Source organism: Ovis canadensis, chromosome 1 (genome assembly GCF_042477335.2).
Source record: "Ovis canadensis isolate MfBH-ARS-UI-01 breed Bighorn chromosome 1, ARS-UI_OviCan_v2, whole genome shotgun sequence".
Classification (NCBI taxonomy): domain Eukaryota; kingdom Metazoa; phylum Chordata; class Mammalia; order Artiodactyla; family Bovidae; genus Ovis; species Ovis canadensis.
The window spans coordinates 257,904,064-257,917,525 of record NC_091245.1 but is presented as its reverse complement, the minus strand read 5'-3'; the positions used below and the strand labels follow the sequence as shown (position 1 = coordinate 257,917,525).

At 39.8% G+C, this 13,462-nt stretch overlaps 1 protein-coding gene across 33 annotated transcripts in view; it reads left to right on the top strand.

Annotated features, from left to right (window-relative positions):
- Positions 1-13,462, top strand: part of CEP63 (centrosomal protein 63) — an 80,353-nt gene that overhangs the window by 57,152 nt on the left and 9,739 nt on the right. For all 33 annotated transcript variants that reach the window (XM_069564867.1, XM_069564838.1, XM_069564939.1 and 30 more), the window contains 5 exons: positions 3,554-3,787; positions 4,044-4,183; positions 7,619-7,756; positions 11,020-11,134; positions 12,438-12,635. In XM_069564867.1, the coding sequence (XP_069420968.1) occupies positions 3,554-3,787; positions 4,044-4,183; positions 7,619-7,756; positions 11,020-11,134; positions 12,438-12,635 (825 nt within the window). The remainder of the gene's footprint in view (positions 1-3,553; positions 3,788-4,043; positions 4,184-7,618; positions 7,757-11,019; positions 11,135-12,437; positions 12,636-13,462) is intronic.

Below are 13,462 nucleotides of genomic sequence, written 5' to 3'. Positions count from 1 at the left end.
TAAATTTCTAAAATGAAATTGTGTGCTTTACCTTTTAAAAATACTTAGAATATGGGAAGTTGTACTTACACAAATGCTTTATGTCTATCTTCAGTGTGAAGATGAAGTACCTTTCAGGATGCTGGAATTAAACCTGTGAAAAACTAGAAAGTTGGGAGCTAAAAACCAGTATATATATAAAAAAAAAAGTATAGCTGGGATACAAAGCCTAAAAAATCATCCAAATCTATAGGAATTGGGTACTACAGGTCCATGAGACAGTTGCTAAAGTGGCTTGTCTTCTCATTCTCTTGACATTGTCTTTTACAGAGCAAAAGTTTTAAATTTTGATGAATTTCAGCTTATCAGTTATTGCTTTCAGGGATCATGTCTTTGGTGTTGTATTTACAAAGATACCGCTATACCCAAAATTAGCTACATTTTCTCCTGTATTATCTTTCAAGAGTTTTGTAAGTTTTGCATTTTACATTTAGGTCTATACATTTTAATTAATTTTTGTGGAGAGTGTGAAGCCTTTGTCAGACATGTCATTTTTTCCCCTTGCATATGGATGTCCAGTTATTCCAGCACCATTTGTCGAAGAGACTATCTTTGCTCCATCTTATTACCTTTATTCTTTTATCAAAGATCAGTTGACTACATTTATAAGGGTCAATTTCTACGCTCTGTATTCTCTTCCCTTAATCTATTTGTCTATTCTCTTGCTGATGCTACACTGTTGATTACTATAGCTTTATTGTAAATCTTGAAGTTAGGTAACATCAGACAGCCAGCTTTGTTCTTCTCTTTTGATATTGTATTGGCTATTCTTATTCTTTGCCTCTCTCTATAAACTTTAGAATCAGTTTTGTTGATATTCACAAAATATTGATAACTTGCTGATATTTTGATTAGGATTGTATTGAATTCATAGATAATATTGGGAAGAACTGACATTTTGACAGTATTGATTCTTCCTTTCCATTAACATGGAATATCTCTTCATTTATTCTTTGATATTGTTTATCAGAGATCTGTAGTTCTTTTATAGATCTTGTACATATTTTATTAGATTTATACTTAAGTAATTTCTTTAGGTGTTAATATAAATAGTGCTGTGTTTTTTTGTTTTTTTAATTTTTATTTTATTCATTTGGCTGCAGTGGGTCTTAGTTGCAGCATCATATCGGCTTCTGTAGCTGTGGTGCGCGGGCTTAGTTGCTCCGGGGCATGTGGGATCTTGGCTGCCTGACCAGGGATTGAACCTGTGTCCTTTGTGTTGCAAGGCAGATTCTTACCACTGGGCTACTGGGAAAGTCCTGTGTTTTGTTTTTAATTTAAATTCCACATGTTTACTTTTGGCATATAGGAAAATGGTTGACTTTTATATATTAACTTTATATCTTGCAACCTTACTATAGCTGATTATTAACTTAGGGATTTTTCTTTTTTTTGGTTGATTCTTTCATATTTTCTACATGGATGATCATATCATCTGTGGATAAAGGTAGTTTTATGACTTCTTTCCTGATCTGTATACCTTTTTTTTCCTTTTCTTACTGCATTAACTAGGACATCCACTGTGATGGTTGAAAAGGAGTGATGTGAGGATAGATTGTTGCCTTATATCTGATCTTTGTAGAAAAGTGTCAAGTTTCCCAATATTAAGTGTAATGTTAGCTGTATGGTTTCTGTAGAAAGTCTTTGTCAAGTTGAGAATGTTCCTCTCTATTCCTAGTTTTTATCATGGAGTTTTTTTTTTCTATCATGAATATATTATATATACACATATATATGTATGTATATATATGTATTTTAAATTGGAGAACAGTTGCTTTACAATGTTGTGGTGGTCTCTGTAGTACATCAGTGTGAATCAGTCATAATTATATATATATCGCCTCTCTCTTGAGCCTCCCTACCTGCCACATTCCACTCCTCTAAGTTGTCATAGAATGCCAGACTGGGCTCCCTGTGTTATGCAGCAGCTTCCACTAGGAAGGTTACCTGTTATACACATGATAGTGTATATATGTCAGTGCTACTTTCTCAGTTTGTGCTACCCTCTCCTTCCCACGCCATGGCTACCAGTTTGTTCTTTACATCTGCATTTCCATTTCTCTGTAAATAGGTTCATGAGTACTATTTTTCTAGATTCCATATATATGCACTAATATATGATATTTGTTTTTCTCTTTCTGGCTTACTTCACTCAGTATAATAGGCTCTAGGTTCATCCTCACTAAAACTACTCAAATTCATTCCTTTTTTATGGCTGAGTAATATTCCATTGTATATATGTACCACAACTACTTTATTTTTATTTCTAGCTTTATACAATTTTTTTTTAATTGGTGAAAATTGCTTTATAATGTTGCATCAGTTTCTGCCATGCAACAATGTGAATCAGTCATAATTTTATATATATCCCCTCCGTGTTGAGCCTTCCTCCCCTCCCCACATCGCACCCCTCTAGGTCATCACAGAGCAGCAGACTGGGCTCCCTGTGTTATACAGCAGCTTTCCACTGACTGTCTGTTTTACACAGGATAGTGTATGTATGTCAGTGGTACTTGCTCAATTCATCTCACTCTCAGCTTCCCCCACTGTGTCAAGTCTGTTCTCTACTAGTTTCATCAGTACCATTTTCCTGGATCCCATATATATGTGTTAATATGTAATACTTGTTATTTTCTTTCTGACTTACTTCACTCTATATAAGAGGCTCTAGGTTCATCTACCTCACTACAACTGACTCAAATTTATTCCTTTTTGTGACTGAGTATATTCCATTGTACTACAACTTCTTTATCCATTCATTTGTTGATGGACATCTAGGTTCCTTCCATGTCCTGGCTATTGTAAATAGTGCTGTGATGAACATTGGGGTACATGTGTCATTTTGAATTGTGGCTTTCTCAGGGTATATGCCCAGTAGTAGGATTGCTGGGTCATATCATAGTTTGGGGGCTTCCCTAGTGGGTAAGTGATAAAGAATCTGCCTGTAATTCAGGAGACCACCTTCTACGCAAGGGACGTGGGTTCGATCCCTGGATTGGGAATATCGCCTGTAGAAGAAAGTGGCAACCCATTCTAATATTGTAGCCCCATGCTATGACTTAGCAACTAAAACACCACCACATGGTGGTTTTATTCTTAGTTTGTTGTGAATCTCCATACTGCAGTGGCAGTACCAGTTCACGTTCCCACCAGCAGTGCAGCAGGGTTCTATTTTCTCTACCTCCTCTCTAGCATTTATTGTTTGTAGTTTTTTTGCTGATGACCATTCTGATTGGTATTAAGTGATACCTCATTGTAGTTTTGATTTTTATTTCTCTAATAATGAGTGATGTGAGCATCTTTTCATGTGTTGATTGGCCATCTGTATGTCTTCTTTGGAGAAATGTCTGCTTAAATATTTGTTCATTTTTTGACTGGACTGGTGAATGAATTATATATTTTTAATGATCTATTGCTGTATGTTTTATGGAGGTAAAATTCAGCTTCATTTTAGTCTTCCTTGTTCATTGATTATTCTTTTACTTTTACCAATTGATAATTTGTATATTTTTAGGCTCAGCTTGCCAATCGGAAACAAAAATTAGAGTCTGTGGAACTGTCCAGCCAGTCAGAAATTCAGCACCTAAGCAGTAAGCTGGAGCGGGCCAATGATACTATCTGTGCCAATGAGTTGGAAATAGAGCGCCTCACCATGAGAGTCAATGACTTGGTTGGAACCAATATGACTATTATGCAAGAGCAGCGGCAGAAAGAAGAAAAATTGAGGGAATCTGAAAAACTACTAGAGGTATATTTTTAAATTTTTATATACTATAACTTAGGAAATGTGTGTATGTCTGTTTTAAGAGAAACTAATTAACCTACAACTAGGTTCCAAAATCTGCAGTTTCTTACCTACTCTGTAGCCAGTGGATCAGATATTGATATTGGGCCTATTAATACTGTATCTGTTATATAATTTACAGTTTGACTCCTGGCTTCCTTGTCTCGTGAAATAGAAAAAGTGTAATAATATCTGACTTTTTTTCTGAGTATTTTTACAGGTTCTTCAAGAAGAAAAGAGAGGATTGAAGGCAGCTCTTCAAACTCAAGAAAATTTTATCCATGATGCAAGAATACAAAAGGAGAAGCTGCAAGCAAAATTAAAGGCAGCTGATACTCAACACACAGTAGAGACCATAAGGTATAACCTTAAATATTATTAGTCTTAGCCACAGGGTGGTTTGGCGTTAAGCATGTGTACGTCAAGGCTGTATATTGTCACTCTGCTTATGTAACTTATATGTAGAGTACATCATGAGAAATGCTGGACTGGAAGAAACACAAGCTGGAATCAAGATTGCTGGGAGAAATATCAATAACCTCAGATATGCAGATGACACCACCCTTATGGCACAAAGTGAAGAGGAACTGAAAAGCCTCTTGATGAAAGGGAAAGAGGAGAGTGAAAAAGTTGGCTTAAAGCTCAACATTCAGAAAATGAAGATCATGGCATCCGGTCCCATCACTCCATGGGAAATAGATGGGGAAACAGTGTCAGACTTTATTTTTGGGGGCTCCAAAATTACTGCAGATGGTGACTGCAGCCATGAAATTAAAAGATGCTTACTCCTTGGGAGAAAAGTTATGACCAACCTAGATAGTATATTCAAAAGCAGAGACATTACTTTGCCGACTAAGGTCCATCTAGTCAAGGCTATGGTTTTTCCTGTGGTCATGTATGGATGTGAGAGTTGGACTGTGAAGAAGGCTGAGCACCGAAGAGTTGATGCTTTTGAACTGTGGTGTTGGAGAAGACTCTTGAGAGTCCCTTGGACTGCAAGGATATCCAGCCAGTCCATTCTGAAGGAGATCAGCCCTGGGATTGCTTTGGAAGGAATGATGCTAAAGCTGAAGCTCCAGTACTTTGGCCACCTCATGTGAAGAGTTGACTCATTGAAAAGACTCTGATGCTGGGAAGGATTGGGGGCAGGAGGAGAAGGGGACGACAGAAGATAAGATGGCTGGATGGCATCATGGACTCGATGGACGTGAATCTGAGTGAAATCTGGGAGTTGGTAATGGACAGGGAGGCCTGACGTGCTGTGATTCATGGGGTTGCAAAGAGTCAGACACGACTGAGCGACTGAACTGAACTGAACTTAATATTACATATTCATAATTTTGTGCTTGATCATATTATAGGTTTTCTTAGTTTTAATTTCTGAGTTAAATTTTTAGGGTATTAGATAATAATGTATGGCTATTTTTTTCTACCTTCAGTTTGGGTCCCCTAACCAAGAAATTCTGATGTTTAGAAAGTTAGAAACCCTTTTGTCAATCTGTATAGGCTTCCCAGGTGGTGCAGTGGTAAAGAATCCACCTACCAATGCAAGAGACGTGGGTTCTATCCCCTGGGTTGGGAAGATCCTCAGAAGGAGGAAATGACAACCCACGCCATTATTCTTGCCAGGATGATCCAATGGACAGAGGAGCCTGGCAGGCTACAGTCCATGGGGTTGCAAAGAGTCAGACATGACTTAGCGACTCTTCTCTCTCTGTCTCCTGTTAATTTGTACCCTTGTTGAAACTCCAAACGTGAAAGGAATTATAGTCTTATGTCTCCTGGGAGGCCTACCTTCTCTGGTAGGATAAATCATGATTAGTAGCTGGTAAGGACATGTGCTTATCTTCTATGAGAACTCCAAAATTACAACTTGCTGCTGAATAACCATCAACAGAAGAATGTTGGCTCCCACCAAAAAGGTACCCCACTTCCAAGGGCAAAGAAGAAGCCCTAGCAAGATAGTAGGAGGGGCATAATCACCTTTAGAATCAAACCCCATACCAGCCAGAGACGCTCGGAGGGCTCAAACAAACCTTGTGCCACTGGGACCCAGAGACCCCACAGAGACTGAGCCAGAACTGTGTTTGAGTGTCTCCTGCAGAGGTATGGGTCAGCAGTGGCCTGCCGCAGAGGCAGGGGCTCTGGGTGCAGTAGACCTGGGTATGGCATAAGCCCTCTTGAGGAGGTCACCATTAACCCCACCATAGAGCAGCCAGAACTTAAGCAGGACTGGGAAATGGACTCTTGGAGGGCCCAAACAGAATCTTGTGTGTAGCAGGATCCAGGAGAAAGGAGCAGTGACCCCACAAGAGACTGACCCAGACTTGCCTGTGCGTGTCCAGGAGTCTCTGGCAGAGGCATGGGTCAGCGGTGGCCTGCTGCAGGGTCAGAGGCACTGAGTGCAGCAGTGTGTGCATGGAACCTTTTGAAGGAGGTCACCATCATGTTCATTACCTCCGCCATAGTTTGCCCTCAGGTCAAACAACAGGGAGGAAACATAGCCCCCCCTCCCCATCAACAGAAAATTGGATTAAAGATTTATTGAACATGGCCTCGCCCATCAGACCAAGACCCAGTTTCCCCCTCAGTCAGTCTCTTCCATCAGGAAGCTTCCATAAGCCTCTTATACATCAGAGGGCAGACAGATTGAAAAACACAATCACAGAAAACTAACCAAACTGATCACATGGACCACAGCCTCATCTAACTCGATGAAACTATGAGCCATGCCGTGTAGGGCCACCCAAGATGGATGGGTCATGATGGAGAGTTCTAACAAAACGTGTTCCACTGGAGAAGGGAATGGCAAACCACTTCAGTATTCTCACCCTGAGAACCCCATGAACAGTATTAAAAGGCAATCCCCAGGTTGGTAGTTGTCCAGTATGCTACTGGAGATCAGTGGAGAGATAACTCCAGAAAGAACGAAGAGACGGAACCAAAGCAAAAACAGCACCCAGTTGTGGATGTGGCTGGTGATGGAAGTAAAGTCCGATGCTGTAAAGAGCAATATTGCATAGCAACCTGGAATGTTAAGTCCATGAATCAAGGCAAATTTGAAGCTATCAAACAGGAGATGGGAAGAGTGAACATCAACATTTTAGGAATCAATGAACTAAAATAGACTGGAATGGGCGAATTTAACTCAGATGACCATTATATCTACTACTGTGGGCAGGAATCCCTTAGAAGAAATGGAGTAGCCATCATAGTCAACAAAAGAGTCTGAAATGCAGTACTTGGATGTAATCTCAAAGACAATAGAATGATCTCTGTTCGTTTCCAAGGCAAGCCAAGTCTATGCCCCGACCAGTAATGCTGAAGAAGCTGAATGGTTCTGTGAAGACCTACAAGACCTTCTAGAAGTAACACTCAAAGAAGATGTCCTTTTCATTATAGGGGACTGGAATGCAAAAGTAGGAAGTCAAGAAGCACCTGGGGTAACAGACACATTTGTCCTTGGAGTACAAACAGCAGGTCAAAGGCTAACAGTTTTGTCAAGAGAATGCACTGGTCATAGCAAACACCCTCTTCCAACAACACAAGAGAAGACTCTACACATGGGCATCACCAGATGGTCAGTATCGAAATCAGATTGATTATATTCTTTGCAGCCAAAGATGAAGAAGCTCTGTACAGTCAGCTAACTTTTTTTTTTGGTAAACCAGGAAACAAACTAAAGAATTCTGAAGAGTTTCATTTCTAAAGAGTTGGGAAAATATGAATTGCCTCTGTGTTGTTTTTGTTTGCGAAGATGCAGGCCTTTAACAGTCCTTCTATGTCTTCCCTTAGATCACTGGAGGAACCTCTGGCGGAAAGGAGGTATGCCTCTCAAGGGCAGGGGGACTTGCAGAACGTGCTCTGCCAACTGGATTTTACCCACACTAGTGAAGAGCTTCTGCAGGCAGAGGTGACGCGTCTGGAAGGCAGGTAGATAATTACATGCACTTCAGCAATGTTCAAATTGTTAGAAACTATTTCAATCATTGTATTGATAAAGTAAGCTAATATAACAAATGAAAACATGTTTTTTCCTCCAGTTTTCACAAATTGGCCTAACTTCTGATTTCATTGAGATTAAAGGAGAACTTTGATTTCAATTAAAGTAGAACTTCCTAATCTTTTTACCACCAAACAAATCTACCAGTCAGCCTGCACCTGTCTGTGCCCTTAATCTGTTAAGAATAGATGAATCAATGGATGACATGTCTGTGCTTCTAAGATTCCACTTATGTATAGTTTCTACAGTTTTTTCCTTTCTTTTTTACATTGTCAATTCTTAATATCTGCTAAATCATTTCCCCTGGTATAAAATATGTTTTAATATTCCTCATTTGGGAAAAAGATGAAAACCCTCCTTTAATCCTACATCCCTATCAAGTTACTTCAATATAACTCTGCTCTTCTTCAAAACCCAATTCTTCAAGAAGTGTCTGTATCAACTCTCTGTATGTCTTCACATTTCTCCCATGCAGAAGGCCTTCAGTTAGACTGGCTTTCCCTCTACCAGCCACCTCACTGGAGCTTCTCTTGGGGAGGTCTCACTGGACATGTGGTGCTCCTTCCTTCTGTTCTGAAATGCTGTTGATATGTCCTTGTGTGTTGATTGAATCCTTATTTATGCTGTGCTATGCCCAGATCACTTGTATTGCAATACAATGGACTCTTTTTTTTGGTCATACTGCAGAACTTTTTGATTGGGAGCAGTGTGATATTTTATTTTAAACATAAATCACAGTCATTTGTACTCTAATGTTTTCTGCATGTAGAAGATAAAAATATATAAACTGTTAGCCTGCAGGGAAACAAACAACCAAAAAATTTCCATTTTGCCTTAAGTAACAAATTTTTATCCCTACTCTAACTAATGTATCTTTTATTTCTGTTTTTGGAAACCACTAAGTATTTTCTTTGCATAGTAAATATGCATGCATCCGCAGAGTTTTTGCTTTCTTTCTCACCTTGAAATACTTAAGATATTCTTAACTCTCATTACTGAAGTATATTTGCACACTGTAGATTGAATAAAATAAAGTTTAGCATTCTTTTGATGGGCTTCCCTGGTGGCTCAGACAGTAAAGAATCCGCCTGCAGTGCGGCAGACCTGGGTTCAATCCCTGGGTTGGGAAGATCCCCTGGAGGAGGGCTTGGCAACCCACTCAGGTATTCTTGCCTGGAGAATCCCGATAGACAGAGGAGCCTGGTGGGCTGCAATCCATGGGGTCGCAAAGAGCTGGACGCAACTAAGCACAGCTTAGTTGACATGGCTTCCCCAGTGGCTCAGCGGGTAAAGAATCCATTTGTACCAGTGAAGGAGACACAGGTTAAATCCTTGAGTTGGGAAGATGCCCTGGAGAAGGTATGGTAACTCACTCTAGAATTCTTGCCTGGGAAATCCCACAGACAGAGGAGCCTGGTGGGGGTCCATGAGATCACAAAAGAGGTGGACACGACTTAGTGGCTAAACAGCAATGACAAATTGTTATTGATATTAGAGCTAATATTTATATTTTTATCATAGATTTTCCATTGATTAACTTTTTAGTGGTCTTTTACATGTTTTGCTATGCTTTCAGCAGACTCTGAAGACTTGTGTCTTGCTTCTGACACACTGCCCACTTGGAACACCTTATTCTCTTTAGGCCTCAATTTTCCCATCTTTAGATAGGACAAGATTATTTCTGATTTTTCTTCTCTCTCTATCTCAGTGTTTTATTTGACATATTATAGCCATGTACTAAGTACCGCATAATAAGCATTCTAGGATTTTTAGAAATAAGGTTGGAATAAATGGATACAGATACCCCTGTTCAGTAATAAACTGAATGACTTTAAACATTATTTTTATATAGCAAAAGACAGGTAGAAAAAGGAACCCTTTTAGACAGCTTATTTGTATTGTTCAGTTTGAACAGAATACTCCCTGAAACAGGAACTGGAGGAATGTACATGATTGTTTTGTGTTGTATTGCCAAGGTGATATTTTGAACGACAGCTTATCTGGTAAATTGGCTGTGTGGGGGAACAGTCTAACAGTTATTAAGCCTTTATTGAACAGTCTGGAACCGAATGATGAAGGGCCCGAGAGTATGGTGGACAAGGTTAAAGGAAGGTGAGAAGTTAAAGATATTATTTTAATCATAGAATTTGTAGTTTGAGAGACAGAATATGTACATTAAAAGACCTAAGAGCAATTTAAAGTGAAAGTTGTAGAAAGTGTCTACATTCAAACTCTAACAATTGAAAGTAGACTGATTTTAAGATGATTTAGGAGAAGGCAATGGCACCCCACTCCAGTACTCTTGCCTGGAAAATCCCATGGACGGAGGAGCCTGGAAGGCTGCAGTCCATAGGGTCGCTGAGGGTCGGACATGACTGAGCGACTTCTTTCATGCATTGGAGAAGGCAATGGCAACCCACTCCAGTGTTCTTGCCTGGAGAATTCCAGGGACGGGGGAGCCTGGTGGGCTGCCGTCTCTGGGGTCACACAGAGTCGGACACGACCAAAGTGACTTAGCAGCAGCAGCAGGGGAATGAGAGTCGGGGTGGCTCCATCCAGGTAAATGCTGATTTGATTCTTGAAAGGATGTTGACTGTCCATTGTCAGGTGGTAGGGGGAGGTGCTGTGTGGCCAAGTGGGTGGTATGTGAAAAGAAAAGAAGTCAGGCTTAGCACATGGCGCAAGGCAGACTGTAAAGCCTAGCAATTTAGGAGCAAAATGACTTTATAGCGGGTATGAGCTGTGAGATAAGAGAGGTATGGTGTCCCTGAGGTTCTTCTATCTGATGAGGGATAAATAAAGGTGACAGGTTGGAAACTCATGATTATTTTGGCAGCTGTGTGTAGGATGGGATTGTAATTAAGCGTGGTGAAGACTGACATTATGATGGCAGTTCGTGTACGACTAGAGAGAAAAAATTGCCTAAGTTGTTATAACATTTAGAATTTTGTAACCAGTTGTATTTTAAGCAGATAGAAGGTATATAGGTGAACACAGAAGTCAAAAGTATCTCCACAGAAGTGTGGATTGGATTTTGCTGACTCCACTGATACGGAAATTGGAAATGAGTTTTATTTTGGGGTACAAAGTGATGTTTATTTCTTGGACATTAAGAGGGTAGTTAGATAACTCAACTTGTGGGATTCAGGGTTTTGTTTTGTTTTAATTATGTGACCTTATTTTTATCATAAAGCTTAGAATCTGTGAGTGCAACATGTAAACAGCTGAGCCAAGAGCTAATGGAAAAATATGGAGAGCTGAAGAAGATGGAAGTGCACAACAATGAGTACAGGGCTGAGATCAAGAAGGTGAGAGGTGCAAACCCCGCTGTGTTTGTAGACTGAGCAGTGGGTTGGGAGGTTATAGTACTGAATTTTAATGAGAGAAAAATCTCAGCCAGAGGCCATGTGATGCTCATAAGTAGAGCACCTGTAAGGTGCTTAGAAGAATATCTCTCTGTGTCATCCTCAGGGATGCCGTTTAAGTATTTTCAAGATAATTGAAGCCTGCTCCCTTTGAACTCTACAATTTTATTTTAAATATGTCTTGATGAAAAATTTTCTAAAAGATAACACACCTTCTTGCTTGCATGAACACATGAACATTAATTGAGATAGCATTTAGTATTTTCTTACTGACTGAAGGTGGTGATGGATGTGTATTCTCTTTTGTACTGGGGGTAGTTATATCCTCATTGGCATTTGAAGTTTGTGGAATTTGTCTCTGTGTTAGTGGGCCCTAGCTGTCCTATTTGTTGAGTCAGCTTTTTTTTTTATTATTATTACTTCTTTGAGATTACTTCTAGCTCTTTTCTTTTTCTCTTTCTGTTATCTTCCGTGGACCAGGAAACCATATACACAAAATTTTTAGATTTGTAACCAGAAAGAGTGAAGGTAACAAATGCTGTCCTCTAAACAATGTGTGTTCGACACAGTCAAAGGCTTTGGCATAGTCAATAAAGCAGAAATAGATGTTTTTCTGGAACTCTCTTGCTTTTTCCGTGATCCAGAGGATGTTGGCAATTTGATCTCTGGTTCCTCTGCCTTTTCTAAAACCAGCTTGAACATCAGGGAGTTCACGGTTCACGTATTGCTGAAATCTGGCTTGGAGAATTTTGAGCATTACTTTACTAGCATGTGAGATGAGTGCAACTGTGCGGTAGTTTGAGCATTCTTTTGCATTGCCTTTCTTTGGAATTGGAATGAAAACTGACCTTTTCCAGTCCTGTGGCCACTGCTGAGTTTTCCAAACTTGCTGGCATATTGAGTGCAGCACTTCCACAGCATCATCTTTCAGGATTTGAAACAGCTCACAGGATTGAGTGACTGAACTGAACTGAACTGAAACAATGTGTGCTTCAGCTCTTTGATGCTGGTTCTCAGCATTTGAGTCAGCCATTTCTCACCGTTTGGAGATCTAATAAATAATTGTGGCATAACTACCTGACCTTCAGTACAGATATGCAGCTTGGTAAATTGCTAATTTTTTGCAGATTTAATTAGGGAAAAATTTATGACCTGAGGCAAGGTAAAAATTACTCTATTATAAATATTATATTTTTCTATCTAACATGTCTTCTCTCAATTTGTAATGCTTTCTGGTTTTTTGCAGTTGAAAGAACAGATTTTACAGGCTGAACAGAGTTACAGTTCTGTACTAGAAGGAATGAAGATGGAGATCTCCCAGCTAACTCGAGAGTTACATCAGCGAGATATCACTATTGCTTCCACCAAAAGTTCTTCCTCTGACATGGAAAAGCGACTCAGAGCAGAGATACAAAAGGCAGAAGAAAAAGCAGTCGAGCATAAGGTGAAACTTGAACAAAAATTTTCTTTATTTGAAGTTTGTTCTTGAAGGTTCAATTTATTAAAGGTATAATTTCCATAGTGTGAAATTCAGTAAATTTTTATTAACCCTCTTCTTTAGGCTGGTTAACTAGCAGTCTAGTGAAGATTGGCAGGAGTTAAGAGTAGTTCAGACAAGTGAGAAGACTATTTCTATGGTGAGTGGTGAAGGTTACCCTGTTCATTGTGGCAGGTGGGACAGGTGGTGAGGGATGAAATGGGAAAGCAGGGATTAGCTCCCGAAGGGCCTGCCTGCCCTGTGCAGGAGTTTTCATGTTATCTTGGGGTCTGTAGAGAATGGGTTAAACAGGAGTAGAAAGTTTCTGTGGTTGTATGGAGAATAAGCAAGGAGGCAGAGAGACCACTCAGATGCTGTCACAGCAGTGAGATGGTGGCCTGAGCACTGCGCAGGGGAGACCCAGGGAAATGGATGCATTCTGGAGATACTTGCTTGGTAAGATTGACTAGACTTTGTATTTGACTGGACAGGGAGAGTGAGTTAGAGTTAGGGAAGAATGTAACTAGGATTCTGGCTTGGGCAACTGATTAGAGAGAGTGATGCTCTTTAATGAAATATAGAAAAGATAAGGAGCAGGTTTGGGGAGGATAATGAATTTGTATGAAAGGGACAAAAAAATGGGGAAGCTGGCAGATGGGACACTGGTTTGAGACAAAAGCTGGACTTTCATATGGAAATATCTAATAGTTCCACAGAAGGCCTGGAGTGCAAGATTAAAATCAAGGTAAGACATTTAGCCATGGAAGTCTTTACATGAAGTTGGCATTTGAAAC